This window comes from Histomonas meleagridis (genome assembly GCF_020186115.1).
Source record: "Histomonas meleagridis strain 2922-C6/04-10x chromosome Unknown contig_44, whole genome shotgun sequence".
NCBI classification, from domain to species: Eukaryota; Parabasalia; order Tritrichomonadida; family Dientamoebidae; genus Histomonas; species Histomonas meleagridis.
The window spans coordinates 582,619-601,665 of NW_027150887.1; the positions used below are offsets into that span (position 1 = coordinate 582,619).

The 19,047-nt window shown below is 30.0% G+C and overlaps 6 protein-coding genes across 6 annotated transcripts; 2 read left to right on the forward strand and 4 right to left on the reverse strand.

Annotated features, from left to right (window-relative positions):
• GO595_006490 (ankyrin repeat domain-containing protein) lies at positions 1-1,989 on the reverse strand (the record flags this gene model as incomplete). Its single annotated transcript, XM_067919848.1, has 1 exon — positions 1-1,989. The coding sequence occupies one exon, from the start codon at positions 1,987-1,989 to the stop codon at positions 1-3; it is 1,989 nt and encodes a 662-aa protein (XP_067773368.1).
• A 146-nt stretch (positions 1,990-2,135) lies between these two features.
• Positions 2,136-4,598, reverse strand: GO595_006491 (putative C2 domain containing protein; the record flags this gene model as incomplete). The annotated part of the gene is made up of 1 exon (XM_067919849.1): positions 2,136-4,598. The coding sequence occupies one exon, from the start codon at positions 4,596-4,598 to the stop codon at positions 2,136-2,138; it is 2,463 nt and encodes an 820-aa protein (XP_067773369.1).
• Positions 4,599-5,991: 1,393 nt separating this feature from the next.
• GO595_006492 (uncharacterized protein) lies at positions 5,992-8,712 on the forward strand (the record flags this gene model as incomplete). Its single annotated transcript, XM_067919850.1, has 1 exon — positions 5,992-8,712. The coding sequence occupies one exon, from the start codon at positions 5,992-5,994 to the stop codon at positions 8,710-8,712; it is 2,721 nt and encodes a 906-aa protein (XP_067773370.1).
• A 142-nt stretch (positions 8,713-8,854) lies between these two features.
• Positions 8,855-11,248, forward strand: GO595_006493 (uncharacterized protein; the record flags this gene model as incomplete). The annotated part of the gene is made up of 1 exon (XM_067919853.1): positions 8,855-11,248. The coding sequence occupies one exon, from the start codon at positions 8,855-8,857 to the stop codon at positions 11,246-11,248; it is 2,394 nt and encodes a 797-aa protein (XP_067773371.1).
• A 61-nt stretch (positions 11,249-11,309) lies between these two features.
• Positions 11,310-11,690, reverse strand: GO595_006494 (uncharacterized protein; the record flags this gene model as incomplete). Its single annotated transcript, XM_067919854.1, has 1 exon — positions 11,310-11,690. One exon carries the CDS (start codon positions 11,688-11,690, stop codon positions 11,310-11,312), a length of 381 nt encoding a protein of 126 aa, XP_067773372.1.
• A 512-nt stretch (positions 11,691-12,202) lies between these two features.
• GO595_006495 (uncharacterized protein) lies at positions 12,203-18,802 on the reverse strand (the record flags this gene model as incomplete). Its single annotated transcript, XM_067919855.1, has 2 exons — positions 12,203-14,547; positions 17,314-18,802. 2 exons carry the CDS (start codon positions 18,800-18,802, stop codon positions 12,203-12,205), a joined length of 3,834 nt encoding a protein of 1,277 aa, XP_067773373.1.
• Between the last annotated feature and the right edge of the window lie 245 nt (positions 18,803-19,047).

Here is a 19,047-nt window from a genome sequence, read left to right on the forward strand (position 1 = left end):
TTAATCATCTGAATAATCACTTGTTGTATAGTAATATGAATCATCTTTTGTTGGTTCATATTTCGAAGCATCTTCCAATTGTCGCAACAAAGAAGGATCTATTTTTGGTATTAAATCTTTCGGAATTTCTTGTAAGATATGTTTGGCTTCTAAGGCTCTTTCCTGCGGATTCTTTTTTAATGTATCATTAATTAAATTTTGTACCCATTGAATCTTAGATTCTGGATCATAATGTGCTAATATTCTCTCCATGTCTGAAGGTGTACTTTCTGTTCGATTTGTGTTTGTATTTGTAATTGGCTTTGTACTTTGTACGTTAGTTTTTGGTGTATCATCTGAATCACTATAATCTGTTGAATATAATGATGTTGAATAAGATGCTGTTGAATCTTCTCGAGCTATTGGTTTTGGCTGAGGGTTTTCCTCCCTTTTTTGTCGAAATTCTTGGTCAAGTTTAAAGTCTATAACCTTAGTAAAAATACCATGATCATTTGCGATATTTTCTGCTTTTTTACCTTTTTTGTTTACAATGTTAAAGTCAGCATTATTATCAGAAAGTAATTTAATAATATCTAACTTTCTATATGAATCACATGCGAGTATTAATGCCGTGTTACCTTCATTATTTTGAAGATTAACATTCGCTCCTTTTTTGATTAATAATTCGACTGTTTCTATCCTTTCATTATCTACTGCATACATTAAAGCTGTATAACCATCATTGTTTTGTTGATTAACGTCAACTCCTAATTCCAATAATTCTTCACATAATTCATTATTCCCACTTTTAGCAGCTGCCATTAAAAGTGTTTCATTTGTATCTGATATAAGATCAAATTTCGCATTATATTTATCAATTAGAACTTTCAAAAATTCTTCATTTTCATGTGTAATTGCTGAATATAATCCTGTAAACATTATTTTATCTGTTATTTTCGCACCATTATCTATAAGATATTCAATGACTTTTGGTTTTTGTCCTTTAAGTGCTCCTTTAAGCAGCATTTGAAGACATTTTTCTTTGTTAATTTGATATTCTTTAGTTGACATCATAAATTTAATTGTTTCAATATCGCCTAATTTACCTGCTGCTTGAAATGCTGAATCTTCTAATTTTATTTTATCTGGTGTTTGATGAATGAAATAATTAAGAACATGAATTTGACTTGTAGCAACAAGACTTTTAATGACTTTTTCATCATAAGTTGGAAGTTCTTTAATTTGTTTGTACCAATCAACAGTATTGTATCCTGTCATTGAAAGCTTAAAATTATAATCTCCACGAAAATAAGGGAAATTTTCTATTATATAATCAACAATATATGGAGCATGAAACGTATACGCGCATTCAACAATTTCATCAAAATCGTCTAAAACTTTTTTCTTCAAATTCTTTCTAAAAAGTTTCAACTTATTTAAGTCACGTGTTGTAACAACGAAAAGGAGATCCTTATAAAATACTTCTCTTTCATTAAGGAAATATTCACATATTTCACATGAACCAAATCTTAAGGCGAATTCCATCAATCTTATTTTCTCTCCAAATAATGTTATTTCAACATCTGAAAGATCCTCAATAGCATCTAATGCTTTTTTATCTCCTTTAACAATAAGATCCTGAATTGAATTTGGTTCCCATTCAAACTTAAAATCTTTAAGTTTCAAATAAACCTTATCCGAGAATTGTTCCTTATCAACAACACCTGTTAATACAAGGTATTGAGCAAAGTTCGAAGGCATAAATACATCAATTGAATATGGTCCATTCTTTTTTAAAAATTCGGCATATTCTCGAATCCTTTTATCATTCACTGAACCAGCCAAAATAGTGATCATGAACAAATATGCTTTTGTAATATTTTTTCCAACATCATCGACAATTTTTTGTGCCTTCTCTAAACTTTCTTTCGACCCTTCGAAAATCAAGTCTTCGAGTTCTGCGTATTGCCTCAGCGCGTCAGGGAGAACCGAATAATCGCTTTTCTCCATCGCAGTTTGTATGTGAAGCGAATTTTGATCGAATTGCGGTTAATTTCCAGTCAAAACAAAAAATAAAGTACACAAAAACTCATTTCCCGTTATCATTAACCGGCGAAATTTTATCAAAATTTGAATTGATTTTTCAATTGAATTGTTTATTCTTTGAATGTGTTTGTTCTCTTGAGGGTAATGTAAAGATTACCAAAATCGACAATTTTTTCAATTGCTTTAAATAATTTGGGTGGCTTACTTAAGTCAATCTTAATTGGTTTGTCATCTTCGAAGTCAACTTTTTCTAATTCCAATTTAGCAGATGCGATTTGGACATCCTTTAATATCTTGTTCTTTTGATATATGGCAATATAAATGTAAGCCTTTCGACCAACTGCTTTCTTGAAGTTAAATTCCTTGTTATAAGTTGGGTTTTGTGTATTAGAAACAACGTCAGTCTTAAACTTGTCGAGTTCTTTACCATTGTCGATAAGCTTTAATACGACATATGAATCAGTACCATTTAGATCTGCCTTAACAAGGCCTTTAGCTTCAATGATTTTACCCGAAATGATAACATCTCCAATTTCTGGCTTGATTTCATTCTTCTTATCTTTATGGACATGGACATGATATTTTTCTTCTGCTGAATGAATCGCAGAAAGTTTATAAGAACATGAAGTAGCTGATGAGAAGTCAGTAGAATATTCTGGTCCATAACTACCCCATGAGAATGAACAATGACTCTTAGAATGTGATGATGATGAAGATGAAGAAGAAGATGAAGATGAAGATTGTTCATCAGCAACTGATGATTCTTCTTTATCTTCTGGGATGAATTCAACTTCTGAATCACTCTTTTCTTCCATGTAATCCATAACAATTGGTGTAGCTTCTGGCTTAGTAATTGTGATGATTAAATGGATCTTTCCTTCGGCTGTGCCTTCAAGTGGATACCAATGATCAAATGGTTCATCAAGTTTAAACATTGATGCTTTAAGTGTAACCTTACCAAGGTTTTGATCTTGTGGATCATCACTTGTAACATTAATATCAATGTCATTCTCCGGATAAATTGGCTTAAGAATAATTTCATGTTTCCATTCTGGATCAACATCTTTGGATGACTTACGTGTCTTAGATTGTAATGTTTGTGTGTTACAAATAACATATCTTCCTGGTGCACCACTTCCTTTAAATGGTGGTAAACCTGTAGCTTCAAGAACCTTAAAGCTAATGCTAAGGCTATTAGGATCTTGTGTTTCTTGTGTAAGCCCTGCAAATGGTTTATCGCCCTTCTTGATAACATGAAGACGGAATACCAAGTTGGATGCCATCGATGGATAGATAAGATTGAATGGTAATGAGCCACTGATTGCACTACCAATTGGAATTTCATTAAAGTCAATATCAAGTTCTCCAACTTTGGTTCCTTTCTTGTTACTATCATCAACAAGATAGATCTTTAAGATTTGTTGGGTACCATAATCAATGTTGAAAAGCTTTTGTTCACGGAAGCGAAGAATATTACCTTCGGCTCCTTTGGTTGTATGTGTCTTTTGCTTTTGTTGATTGGCACAATGTGTCAACTTACAGATGAGATAGAATTTGACATTGCCTTCTTTCTCGGGCGGTGGGAAGTTTTCAACGTTGATAAGTTGAATGGCCGCTTCACATGGTTGATAATCAAATGGCTTAGTAGAAAATGGTTTGTCACTGATGTTGGCAATGTGGATTTGAAGCTTAAGTTCACCACCAGAGCCTTTTTCTGATTTGGCATCTTTGGTTGGCTTGAAATCAACAGTCTTATTAAGTTTGATAAGAATGGTACTGTTATGGCCAAATTGAAGAGAGTTAACGTTGACACGACCATATGCTATGCATTTGTTCTTCTTGGGATCTTTCTTCTTATCTTTATCATATACATAGAAACGGATCGTATCACTACCAAGGAAGAAGCCATTCATTGAGAACTTCTCATTCCACCTTGGATTGGACGTGTTCTTCTTTTCTTTCGTTGTATGAGATTCATTTGAACCACGAATTTGAACTACAACATATGGATTTGGCTTCTTATTGGGTGGAACTGGTAATAAGCCTTTAGCTGAAATGATTCTCATATGACATTTGTATGTTGGAATGAGGAGTTTTTCTCCCTTCTTTTCTTTAATGCCAACTATGGGAGCACCTGGTTGTGGACGTGGTGGTCCTTGTGGTTGTTGTGGAGAAGCTGATGGAACGTGAGCATAAAGTTGGAATGAAAATTCAGCTGTGAATTGTTGATCGCCAATTTGATAGCCAATTTTGTTTGTGCAACTGATTTGTGTGCCATCAGGCTTAAGTTGGTTCAGTGGGTAGACAATTTGTTGCATAATTGGTCTTTGTTGATTTCCATCCTTTTCAAAGAGATCAATTAACAAATTTTCGTTGGGATCTTTATAATCGATAGAAAACTGCTCGTTCCATTGTGGATCTGCGTTGTTTTCGATTACTCTAGTAATCTTAGCTTGGGTTGGATCTTGACTTGCTAACCTAATAACAGAGAATGTTGTTGGAGCTTGAATGCTTGGATTCATAGATCGAATCGCCTTACCACCAACGATCTTAACCTCAAGAGTCGTGCTCATTGGAAAATGAGAAAGAAATATTCAGCGGTATCAAATGTTATCAAAAAGCAAATGACTTTTTTTTCAAAAAAGTTATATAACCGTCAACTCCCTTATTTTGTGATGTGATGTTGATCCTATCGTCGTCAATTTGATAGACCGTTTTTTCTAATGTAAGGTGACACCTTGGTGCGCTAAGCAGGATATTGAATTTTCTAACACCAGCCATCGATTATTTCGGGTTTTTGAATGAGAGTGTTTACGTAAACCGCTAAAATTGATCAATTTTCAAAGCTCTCGTCATAAAATACTGACAAGCATTCAATAAATGTTTACATTGGCCATTAATTCTGAGCGCCTTGCATTATCGGCCACATTTCAACAAATTTTTATCATTCTCATTATTATGAATAATAAAATTAATTTCATTGTTTTAAAAAGGAATGATGTTTATTAAAAATTCTTATAAATCAAGAAAATCTAAAGATAAAAAAATCAATAGATAGAATCCAAATTTATCCTAAACGAATAATTGCATCAGTGGCAAAAAAAAAGCAAGAAAAGGAAAAAATTTTTGAACTTTCTGTAAGTTTTTTAAATAAGCGAGAATTATAAAAGAGAGAACGTTTAACTTGATGTAAACTGTACGTTAAGCAGAATTATCAAATGATTGCCGAAAAATTCCGACCAAGCGAATGTTTGAAGTCAATATTAACATCAATGTTCGCTTTAACAAGATGCGAACATACAAAACAAAAATCAAAAGATCAAATTACAGAAGAAATTACAATTATAGTTATGAAAGCAGTCGAGCTGACTAACAACCCAAAAGAAATATTAAAAGATATTGGCATTATCATATTTCCTGGCTCCATCGCAATTGAAAAGGAGAAAGTTGCAAAAATACTATCATTAAAAGAAGCAACATTATCAAACCGACTCAAAACGGCGAACTGGACTCGAAACATTTATTGTCCTACTGCAACACGAAAGCAATTGAAAAAAATAGTTGGTGAAGAATTAATTAAAAGGTGGTTCCTCTTTTCAATTCCTCCTAACACGTCTTTTCCCACCCTTGTTCAAAAAAATCCTAAACTTGTTTACAATGTTAAAAACTTTTATCCTGAATCTGATCTGTTACCACCAATTTTCTCAATTGAAAACATTCCATTAGTTTGTGAGCAATAAAAATATAAATGTAATTATGCTTTTTGTTTATGTATTAATTTGAAGTTTTGATCAACATATTGTTTTTGATTTTTCTTTTCTATTATTTGTGGTCTTTAGATAAAATTTGGTATGTGCCATATTTTAAATTTGTTTTTTTCGCTGTTATTTAATTTGCAAAGTATGTTTAGTTCCCCCTAGAAACAATTTATCTAAATGCCAATTTTGAACTGATTTTAATACGTTGATGAACTTTTGGTGCACGGCGCCGTTTAAAGTTGTTTTGGAGCAAAACAAACAGGACACAACAGATTTAAACAATTCAACCCCTCAATCACCGTCAAAAACCAATGAGCAAGACAAAGAAGGAAAAATTTTATATGTGTGTAGACATTGCAACAATATTTCATATCTTTCCCAAGATTTTTTAAATCCAAAGCCAAAAAAGCCACAAAACGAATTTCGTAGAAGGTCTCAAGGAAATGTTAAAGGTGATTTACTTGAATTACAGACGTTAATCATTCAATCTGATAGTTACAATGATTGGGAAGGAAGACATACATACGAAAACTTAAGAGATTTTATCGAAAAGAAAGGACTTGGCATATTTCCTTTTTGTCCAAAATGTTCGGTTCTTACATCAAACATATTTAAATCCAAAGTCAAATTTTACACTAAAGAAAGCAAAAAACTAAAGGATGGCGCAATTAACTCTAATACAGAAAATGTTCTCAACCAAAAGCTCGCCGAAATCAATGCACAAATGAAACCTCTTAGAGTTGTATCAGCCAATACTCAAAAGCATTTAGACGCACTTTTATCATCTAAACCAACACTACCAGAGTGTGCTCCAATTCCCACATCCACAACGATTCCACATTCCACATCTATTGGAAATAGTAGTGATCTAGATTTTAACTCTATAATGCTTGCCTCTACTTTTCGTATTTCTACCTTTCGACATTATGCCACCATTAATGGAAATCGAATTGGCACTAATACTCCTGATCCTGTTCAATATGATGAATTCGACAGCGGATTATATTTTCTTGTTCAGCTTCTTCAAGCGATTGGAAGGATGATCTCATCACCAATTACGAGTTTTAACTTAACATCCGAGATACAATTTATTAATAGTAAAGGAGTTTCTGATGTTTTTACATCACTCAAACTTAAATCTAGTAAAACAATTGCAAGTTTTAGAGAAGCTACAAAGTTATTATTTAAGGTAAGTCATAAGTTATTTTGGGATCTTACTAAAATTAATATTAACTTTTCGATTCCGAATGAAATCGATTTAAAGAATTCCAAAATTTCTGGCGAAAGTTATATATATGATCCAAAGAAGCCATATTTGTTTACTTATGCAATAAAAAGATTAGTAATGGACTTAAAAATGATTCAAGCGAGAACAATGCAATCTGCTGTTTATAAAATTAATAAAGAATTTAATATGATGAAAATAAATGAAGAGCCAATTATAGAGAAAAATGAAGAAAAAAATGAAGAAGAAAGATTAAGACATATCGAATCGCAATTCTTAATAGCTTCGCAATTAACATTCAACAAGGATAAAGAAACTCCAGAATCTTCGAAATTTGAAAGTAGTATATTAACAACAGAAAATGATAATTTCCCTTCGCAAGTCGAATATTTGGATACTTTGTCAATTATTGCTGAGGAGGATGAAAACGAAGTAAAAGTAAAAGAAGAAGAAATTAAATGTGAAAATATTAATAAGGAATACATTGGAAATAAAGAAGAAAAGGAGATTAAAGAAGAAGATAAAAATGATGTTAAAGAAGAGATTTACATGGAAAATGATAATAACAACGAAACAAAAATGAAAGAAGAATCTGAAAAGATCGAAATTAAAGAAGAAGATAAAAATGAAACTAAAGAAGAGATTAACATGGAAAATGATAATAAGAATGAAACAAAAGCTGAAGAAGAAACTGAGGAGAACAGAAAAGAAACGGAAATTCACGAAATTAAAAATGAAAACGAAATTGCTAATGAAGAAGCAGAAGCAAAGCAAGAAATTAATGAAGAAGAAAAAGAAATTAAAGAAGAAGTCAACCAAGCGGAAAATAAAGTCAAAGAAGAAACTAACAAAAAAGAAAATAATATTAAAGAAGAATCTGAATCAAAGCAAGAAACTAAAAACGAAGAAAATGAAATTCAATTTGATGAAGAAACAACTAATGGTGAAGAAGCGGAATCAATTAAAGAAATTAATGAAAGAGAAAATGAAATCAAAGAAGAAAATAATATTCAAAAAGAATCCGAATCAAAACAAGAAACTAAAGAAGAAAACGAAATTAAGAATGAAAAAGAAGAAATCAACAAAGAGGAAGAATCAAATGAGGAAAATAATGAAGAAAAAGAAGTAAAAGATGAGAAAGAAGAAATTAATGAAAAAGAAGAAGCAGAATCAAATGAAGAAATCAATAATGAAAAAAATGAAATTAAAGAAGAAATGGAAGAAAACATTAAGGAAGAAAGTGAAGTTAAAGAAGAAGAAAACGAAATTAAAAATGAGAAAGAAGAAACCAAAGAAGAAGCAGAATCAAATAAAGAAATTAACGAAAACATATCCAGTGAAGAACAAAATAAAATTATAAACGAAAAAGAAGAAGCTAATGAAGCAGCAGAACCTAATGAAGAGCAAAGTGAAATTAAACACGAGAAAGAAGAAATTAAGGAAGAAGAAACAGCGACAAACAAAGAAATCAATGAGGAAGAAAATGAAATTAAACAGAATGAATCCAACGAAGAAAAAAACGAAATTAAAAGTGAGGAAGAAGAAACCATTAAAGAAGCAGAAACGAATGAAGAAGAAAATGAAGTCAAAGAAAACGAATCCAATGAACAAAATGAAATAAAACACAATGAACCACCAGAAGAAAATAAAGAAGATGAAACAGAACAAATTGAAGAAAAAACAGAAGAAGAAAACCAAAATTAGCTGACTGCAAAATGAATTTATTAATAAAACATCTGTGGAATAATGAACATGATGAGGAAAATAATATTTTTATAAACATACCGATAGTAAATAAATTTTTGAATTTTAAATTGTCGAAAATAAACCATTGAAAACCATTGCAATGGACAATGTTTATCAGCTTCAGCAGCTGTGCCATCAGCACAAGTATTTTACAGAATTACTTGATATAGAAAGCACAAAACAATCTAAAGATGTTGTTGAACTTATTAAATCAGTAATTAAGTACTCACGTTCATTCTGTCAATTCTCAATTAGATATACAACATTGTCCCATCTTAATGTTTTAGATTTGATTAGGTCTCCCATTTATACAGAAGACAAAAAGGTACAAGATAAAAAGCAACCAATACCGACTGAATTACAACAAGAAATGCTTAGATTTGGTCAAGCATGTTTTAACTATATTCCATATATTTTAGAATCAGCATCAAAATTTTTTCACACTGAAGGATTTAAAGAATATTGTTTTGATTTTGCTGGCTCTGCTTTAATGTCATTATTTGGTTTTTGTTGGAACAAAGAGCAAAGTAAAACCTGCGTTTCATCTCTTATATATATGGTTATGAATGAAATGAAATATCTTGCCAAAAAGAATATTGATCCACCAATAACAACTTCATCATCTTTTCGTAATAATTTTGTCAAAGATCTTATACGACAATTTTTTCTTATTTCAGGAATTCAAAATTATCTAATTTCTTCATTATCTAATCCACTTTTAGATCTCTTTAATGACCCTCAACTTACACAGGATCATGACTTTATGCCTATTGTTACCAATTATGCCAAAATCATATTATCTCTTCTTATCAAAAATGCGAATAAAATGCCAAACATCATATTATATTTCTTCCGCGAGCTATATCAAACAGTTTCAGGAAGTTTTCCAGACAATCCTGATGAATGGAAATTATTGATAAAAGTTATCTTTTATGATTCTATAATTCGTCCATCCATTACCAATCCCATGTTATTTGGTATATTTCCTGCAAGTTACATATTACCAAACACCCATGTCTTACCCTTTTTATCCAAAGCATTTGGCACTGCCTTAGGCTTTAATGTCACTCCTGATAGCATTTCTGACTCTGACAATGGATCAGAAGAAGCCACGACGCTTATAAACTACTTAATTCGTGGTTCATCCGATTTTGACAAAGTCAGCATTCGTGATGTCATCAGCGGTTTTAAGATTGATTGTCCATTACAATTATTTTCTACCACTGATTTAATCTTAATAGCGCATATCATCAATAATTCTCCTACGAAAGGCGGTATGCAACATTTTCGTTCATTATGTGAATTTGAAACAAGAATTAATTTTAAAGAATATGAAACAACAGATTTATGGTGTGACAACTTAACGATTGACATCCAAAACTATAAACGAAAAGACATACATTTGAACTCAGTATTTATACCAGTCGATCAACAAGAGATTGCAAATGATCAATTAACATATGTTGCGAAACATTTAATATTTTACTTACAAAACATTCCATTACGACAAAATAATTATCAAACAATTAAAGAGTTTTTAGAATCGAATTTAAAAAGAGCGATTGAAATTAACTCTGCAATGGAACAAACTACTACATCAATTATATATGAGAAAGTTATTGCATTAAATATACCATCTGATGTTATTATTAATCGAGCTAAAGATATAATGTATGAAAAAATGTTTTCACAAAAGAAAATAATTTCGAATTCGTTCTTTAATCAAGAAATTTTGGATAAATTATCAGATAATTATCAATCATTACAAAAATTAAATTACCAACAAAGATCGTTCATACATCAAAAACTTGTCGCGTTTTATTTCTTGAAGAATAAAGAGGATTGGAACGCAATATTAAATGAAAAGGACAAATTCATTCACGACTCAAATTTTTGGTTGGAAACTTTCCAAAGAACCGCCGATAAAGTTATCAATTTCTCGTGCGCGAACGGTTTGAAGAAATCTGAGGTAAATTCCCTAAAGAAACAGCTTCATTCATATATATTACAATTGTTCCCGATGTCAAGTTTCCTAAAGAGACAAGCACCATTGTTAAAACAAGGAGAAAAATTGGTAGCGCAACAATCGATTTTCATTGAAAGATTCGTTAATGAAGGACATTCAAAATCACTGCAAAAATTACTTCAAACTGGTCCTTACTTTGAATCGGCTGTTGCAAAGTTACAAAGAATTACTAAATTTAATGCACCACTTGACATATTTGATATCATCTCAAATGTTGTTGAAACATTGCAAAACATTTATGGATTTGATTCAGGTGAAGCTATCCCTGGAGATGATTTCCTTCCTTTAGTTACATTTACAATTTTAAAAGCCGCAATTCCCGAAATATTTGCAATCTCTGCATACTTAAATCATTTCCTTGGGAAGGAAAATGGTGCGATACTGCTCGAGAGAGAACAAGAATATATATACGCATCATTTATTTCTGCGCTCAAAATTTTACTTGATTCAATGATAAAGTCAAAGTAGAAATGTATAAAAGTAAAACTTCGTTTATTGATAGGTGTTGTTTTTATAAGAAATTTCACAATTATTTATGTGTATTAAATCCTGAGAACATGGCGCACTTAAAGCGCGATCTACATTCTTCTAATTGAGCCCGTAAGGTTTGGTTAGCATTAGAAGCTTCTGTGAAACGTTTCCGGAGATTTTGAGCTGTTTGTCTAAGTGTGTTATTCTCATTGATCAAATCCGAACCATCATCGAGTTGTTGAGGAGGTCTACTAACAGTTTTTGTGACTGGTTTGGGAGTAGAATAAGTAGTAGTTGGGAATTGAATAGGTACATTGATATCATTGGAAAAGGTTGGAGTATCGAAGCTGTCATCGAATATGTTTGAATCACCGAAGCTGTCAGTGGCAAAACTCATTGGAACGAAGGCGTCATCTTGGTCGAAATCGAAGTCCCACATGTACTTTTTTGAAGCTGTTTTTGGCTCTTAAAAAGTGTGGTTTGTTGATTATAAAATTTATCCGTTGAAAACCGATCGATTCAATTTTTCAATAATGCTCTCAATCACTGAATAACCCACAGTCTTAGAGTCAAATTTGATAATGGAATGATCGGGTAAAATGTGACGGAACGATGCTGCTTTGAAAAAGTTCATTTCGATGTTTATGGCGAATTTTGGAACTTTTTAAGTGGGCGGATTGTTGCAATTTGTCATTATTTGGCCAAATAATACTCACTTCCCAAGAGAGAAAACTAGTTTTCTGTATGAATAACCTTTTAGTCAGCAAACAATTTCTTGCTTTTATCTTTATCTATTTCGAACAATAAAATAAAAATTTATTCGAATAAATTATTAATAACTGCGCAATAAATTTTAGGTTAACTTCAAGGAAATGAAGTATTCTCATTTATGTTTAAAAAAAAAGAAATTAATTCGTCAATGGTTTATGTTTAATTAAATCTTTGTTAAGTTCATTCATTTTTTGCTAATAGTTCTAATGCTTCTGATATCAAATCGTTAACTTTTGCATCTTCCATTTTTGTGAAGTTAATTTTGTCGTATTGTACAGCATATTTATTATCTGTCGAATTTATTCCAAGCAAAGCAGCAGCTAATGCTGATATTGAGTCTATTCTTTGTAGTGAGGATTCTGTTTCGATCATTTTCCAGCATCTGTTCACTAAATCGTTAACAATTGGCACAAAGAAAATTTGATGTTTCTTTGATGCGTAAATTAAAACTCTTGCTAAGCAATCGACGCTTTGCAAACATGTTCGTTGTCCGAAGAAGTTTGTAATCACTTTCACCAACCAAGCGCTTTCTTGGAGGCCGAACTTTGATATTACATTGAATATAAATTCTTCAAGAGGTTTTCCATTCGTAATTTTTTGTGTCAAAGCTTTAACAGTATCTTCATTACCGAAAGTAATTAAAGGTACCACAAAGTAAATCAATTTCTCCGAAGAATCCAAAAGATTATCAACACAAAGATTAAAGATTGATATTGTTGTTTGACGAGTATCAATTTCTTCAATCGATCTCATAAGGGACATAACGAAAGCTTGATAAAAGTCACGTTCGAAGTTAATATTAAGTGAAGATTCCAAATTTTTGATATCATTTTTAATTTTATTATTGTCAGAAACTTGATTACGAATTGATTCAATACTTTGTTTAGGTTCGAACATACATTGTAAACACATATGTAAAAGTTTATTAGCTGCAATTCTAAGCATTGTATTCGAATGATTAGCAGCGAATAATGATACCCAAACCAAATATTTAATAGTTTTCATATCATTACTAATAATTTTAATAGCAGAAGCAATTGATTCAAGACAAATTGCAAGTTTTTGATAAGAGAAGTCAATAGATTTAAATAACTTTGGAAGGTTTTTAATTAAATCAATAACAATTTCTTTAGTACCACCAGTAAAGTAAATATTTGCAGTAGTCTTAAGATAAAATATTGAAGGGTTATCATTTGGTAAAGTTTTATTAAATAATTCCCTAAAATCTTTTTGATAATCTTTGCCAAATGATTCCATTAATTTATCAACAAGATCAATTAATTTAATAGCTGGTAATACTTTAGGATGTTCTAATAATTGAAGTATTTTATCACGTGACTTATTAATAATTCTTTCTGAATTAGGAAATATACTAAGTAATGAACAAAACATTGCTTCATAACAAGACTTGACAAGTGATATTAATTCAAGTGTAGTATAAACACCACTCATAATAGTTGAAAAGAAGAATAATGGTAAATTAGTTAATACATATTCAGGACAATTAAATGATAATTTGGAAATAATCGAAAAGATTTTCGTAGGATTAACTGCATCGCCATAACATTTTTGACATATAGTACCATCAAAGAATGTATCAATAACAATTTTACCTACTAATGATCCATGTTTTCTCATAAATGCTTGAGCAGCTCTTCGAGCAATAGAGAACTTTTGTGTTATAGTATTTTGGGATTCATCAATAGTATTAATTTGAGCAATTAAATAGAATGCAACTTCTATAGCTAATTCACTTGTTAAATCATTTAAGAAATAAGAAGTCAATATACTTGCATAAGCAGTATTAGTATAAGAAATCTCAAATAAATTCGATAAAACTGTATACATTAAAGGTACATTATCAGAAGAATTCATAAATTCGATAAATAATGGAAGTAAATTCTTTAAAGCTGCTTCAGATTGATTAATTTTTAATAACAATGATAAGTTCTCTACTACATCTGATACTAAATTCTTTTCGACAACTTCTTTAAAGAGATTTGTCATATTAACTGTACAATCATCAGCTACATAAACACTACAATTAACAACTGGTTTACCTGAATGAATAGCAGCTTCAAATAATTGGATTGCTTGGTTCATTAAAGTCGCTTGATTTTGTGCAATTAAAAGTAATGAAAATGATATCATTTGTACTCTAAATGATGATGAAATTGTTATAACTATTTCACTTGATTGAATATATTTACCAACTTTACATTTCATTAATTCATATGCTTGTATTATATATTTCTTATATTGTGTTGGTAACTTTAAATGATGATTTTGTAATACCGAACCATCTAATTTATGTACATCGAAGAATATTTCAACACCATTATCAGTTTCAACTATTGATCGAATTGTATCAATACCTATATATAATGTATGTAATACATTTGTACCTAAAAATGATTTTGTTAATGATACTGCTATAGAAGATTCAGCAAAGACTAAATATGCTTCTTTACCATTATATTTAACAGGTACTTGACATCGATATTCAGAAATATTACCAAATGCTGCTTCAGGGAAATAAATTAAATCTTTCGGTGTTAAGATACTTGATAAGTCATTTAATACAACAACAATATCTTTCATAGATTTAGGTAATTCTGCTGGTAATATATCTTTCATTAATAAGTTTTGTACCAAAATCGAAGGATTTAATAATACAATTTTACGAATTTTACTTATAAAACCTGTTGGCGCATTTTTAATAATTAATGGAAATTCTTCGACAATATGTTTAGGTATTAATGTCAAATTGATAAATAATTGAAATTGATCAACTTTTTCAAAGAACTTATAGAAATATGAAGTAATAATTCCTGGTTTTAATATAGGAATTTTAACTAAATCAATGAAATAACCTCGAGAGTTTTCAATTAAACCAATTTCTTGGATACAATTTGAATAATATAATTTAGATTCATCTTCTGGACTTAAATCTGGATGTTGAAATACAAACTCTGATCGATCAAATGGAGTTTTATGTAAACCTACAAAAGCAGTAATTATATTCATATCATTACTAATTGTATCAAATGAATCCTTATTAATATAAATTTCTTCGATATTAAATATAGTATTCATTAATTTTTCGAATTGTGGTGAAGATTTTAATTTATTAATATAATTCATAATATTTAATTTATTATTAATTTTTATAGATGCATCAAATTGTACTGGGTTTTGTAATAATTTCTTTAAATATCGTTCGATAAATAATGTTGTAGCTAATTTAGTTGAAGTTAACTTAGAAAACAATGCTAAATAATATGCAAATTGTGACGTAGGATTAAAGTTTTCAATGAAATCAATAATATTTTCTTCTGTTTGAATTAATTTTATTATTTGATTAGTTTGATCTTTTGATGCCATTAATTTAAACCAAGCAGTAAAGAATACAGAAATAGAATTATCATTTTGTAAATTATTTTCATTACATTCTTTAGCCATTGTCTTAAATAATTCCAAATTCTTATTATAAGCAAATAAATATAAAATTGATGCTTCGATAAATATATGATTTAAAGATGGAGGTTTCTTAAATAATTCGAAATTATTTCTTGTTAAAACTTGATAAATTTGTTCTTTTTCTTCAATTTCAAATGGATGTTGTTCATTTCGTACTGATCTGGCACTTGTTAATAATGTATTCAAATATAATGAAGTATCATTTTCACTTGCAGTACTTGCTCTTTTACGTTGTTGTTCACCAGAATTATTAGTCTTTAATGCAGTCGATGTTAAACTTTTATAACTATCAGAAGTTAATGAAAAACTCATACCACATAATAATGTTAATGATTCAATTAATAAGCATTGGAATAAAGTTGAAGCATCTTTAGCAATATAAACATAAACTTTCCAAGCAGTCGCAGAATTATTTCTTAAAATAGAATTCAAAGTTAATTGGACAATATTTATAAAACGAATTGTTTGAAGATTTTCAACAAATTTTTGTAATGATGTTAAAAAGAATATAATAGTTTTCATTAACTTTAATTCTGATGAATAATCAGCTATATGTTGATTTACTATAGTTTCATTCATATTAAAGTTATCAAATAATTGAGGTAAAGGTTCACATACAGAAGTTAACATTTCTTCATTAAATTTATCATTACTTTTATCACCATAATATAACCCATTTTCAAATAAGATCATAATAATTGATAATCTTTGATTTTGATAAATTTCAGTGTCTTGTGTAGTATAAAATAATGATACATATCGACCTAAACTTTTAGCAAATTCTGTTTTCCTATCACCAAATGAACCATATTGTAAAATATTAAATAATTTCGAAATAATATTAACACTTAAACCTACTGATTCTTTCGAAAGTTTTTGTTTCGATGATATTGATGCCATTACATTAATAATCGTTAACCAAAACCTTGGATTGTCATATTTAAATTCATTAGTAGCTTGATTTATATGTTGTGACATAATTTTCAAGAACTTTTCAGTAGAAATTGGATTTAAGAATTCAAATGATTCTGCAAATCGATTATCATTAACTTCAGTAACAGATATATAAGAATAAATTGTCGAGAAGAAAAATTCTTCAAATGAAATACTTTGATTACTTGGTATATTTCTTTTACTTAAAAGATTTATTGTCGATAACATAAATGGTGTCATTGAATTAATCTTAGCTCGAGTTACATGATAATAAATCGTAGGTTGTCCTATATTAGCGACTTGAATCTTTTTAGTTTCTAATAACTTTGTTACAAAACCAATATAAGTTTCAAAGATATATTGTGTAATATTAATAATATCAGAATTTTCAGTAGGAATATAATTCCGAATATATGCATTTTTCTCATTAATTCCATATATTTGATACATCCAACCTAAGATTTTCTCACAATAATCTAAAATCTTATCATTACATAAAGATCTAAGTAAGAAATTATTAAGTAAAAATAGTCGGGAATCTTCAGTAGAGATTTTCCCTTTATTATCATTAATTGTTACACTTAATACTAAATAAGCCCAATGTAAAAACATTCCATAAATTATTGGGAAATGTACTAAATTTGGTGAATTTAATCGAATTCCAACTTTAAGTTCTTCTTGAAATGTTCGAGCAATTTCGATTATTTCTTCTAAAATTATATTATTTTTAACGCCTTCAATCATTAATTTATTAAAGGTGAAAAACGTCTGTAAAAATGTTGTAAATGAATTAGTCTTTGTCGAACCTGTTTGAGCCAAAAGACGAATTATATTTTTCACTAATTCTACTTGACGATGAAATACTTGAATTAAATCACTTGCTCTAATATCAAATTTCATAAATGATTGAGGATTAAAGAACATTGGTACATCGACTGAATATGTTTGTACATCTTGAGCAGATAATATCGAATATAATGTATATTTAGGTGATACATTAGTTAATAAGTCGATAATCATTGAAGCATTTTCTAATGCTTGTGTTCGAGTAATACTATCTGTGTTACGATTCTTTAATGTTTCCATAAATTCATTTAAGGAAAACATCATCTTCTCATAGATATTTGGTGGGAATTCATTCAGTACATTTTCAACTGGATATCCTTTCATTAACCATTGTAATAATTGGGTCAAATATGGCCAACCATTTTCATCCTTAACTAATTCTAATAATGATGATACTTGTGAATTAGAATCTGAATTATTAGTTATCATTATCGCCATTGACCTTGGATATATATGAAGGCGTTGTTCAGGTGTAAATGACTCTAATAATTTATGAGTGATTTGAGGCTGCTTGATTTTAGGACAATGCTTTTCATAGAAATCATTGAATGGACTGCCTTCAATTTTTGAACTGATGATTTTGGCATCAAGTAACTCTATCGTTCCACATGTTATATAATATTTCTTATTCGCATTTTTGGCTTTCGCATTTTTAACTTTATGTGCAACTGTTACAAAAAGATGTGATTTCTTTGAGTTCGTTGCTTCTTTTAATTTGTTATGACACATTGGCATAAGTGCACATATTATAGCGATAAGTTCTGGCTCTGGTTTTGATTTAGGTTTGTACAATTTGTCAATTAATGCTTCGGCTTCTGGAAATCCGGTCTTAATAAGTGACTCGTGATCTTTTGGACATTCGAGATAAAAGCTGTAAATGAGTTTATAGAAACATTGTAAAAATTGAACTCTATTTTCAGCGGTCACATCACCAAGAAAATTATCAAAGCCTTTGATAGCTGTACGAAATGCTGCTTCACTGAACATGGCATATGACATTTGATCAATAAATTCACATGGAGTAAAATCTCCATGAACTTGATGGAAAAGTAATTTAAGTGGGTTAGCACCAAAAGGAATTGCATTTGCAATGAAACGTTTCACCGCTGGAATGAAAAGTGAACTATAAACTTCGGGCAATGCATTAAATCTGACTTGGATGATATGAAATATCTGTATACTGCAAGTGTTTGCGATGTAATTTAACGGTAAAAGTCTTAAGATTTCGCAAAGTACTAATATGTATTTAGCGGGATTTTCAAATGAACCCGATAAAGAAGAAAAGGCTTGTAACTTCAAACATAGCTCATGAGCAAAAATCCTGAAAACTTCACTAGAATCTTGAAGACAAATCCCTCCTGCATCTGTTACATAAGTTCGATCAGCTGAAGATAACCAAAGAAGTGGATTAAAAGTAGTGAATGATTCAGGTGAAGGGTCGGATTGAAGAATCTCCTTTTCCATAGATGACAATAACTTATTTATAGATGGAAAGGAAGAATTCGACAGATTCTTGGACATCTGAAATTTGCGCAAATTCATTCAAAACCTATTTAAATATTCAAACTTTTTTGAAAGTTTACATATCACACATTTTTCAAAACACATTTTTCTATGCAACCTATTCAATTGTTTACAACGGACCGTTTGAGATTGTGATTATGCTGTAAAAAGTATTGCTTTAGAGGGGAGTTATTAGTCAGTTCACATTCATTTTTCTTTTCATCGCAAAAAGTTATTATTTCTTCTTGAGATTGTTGTGAGCA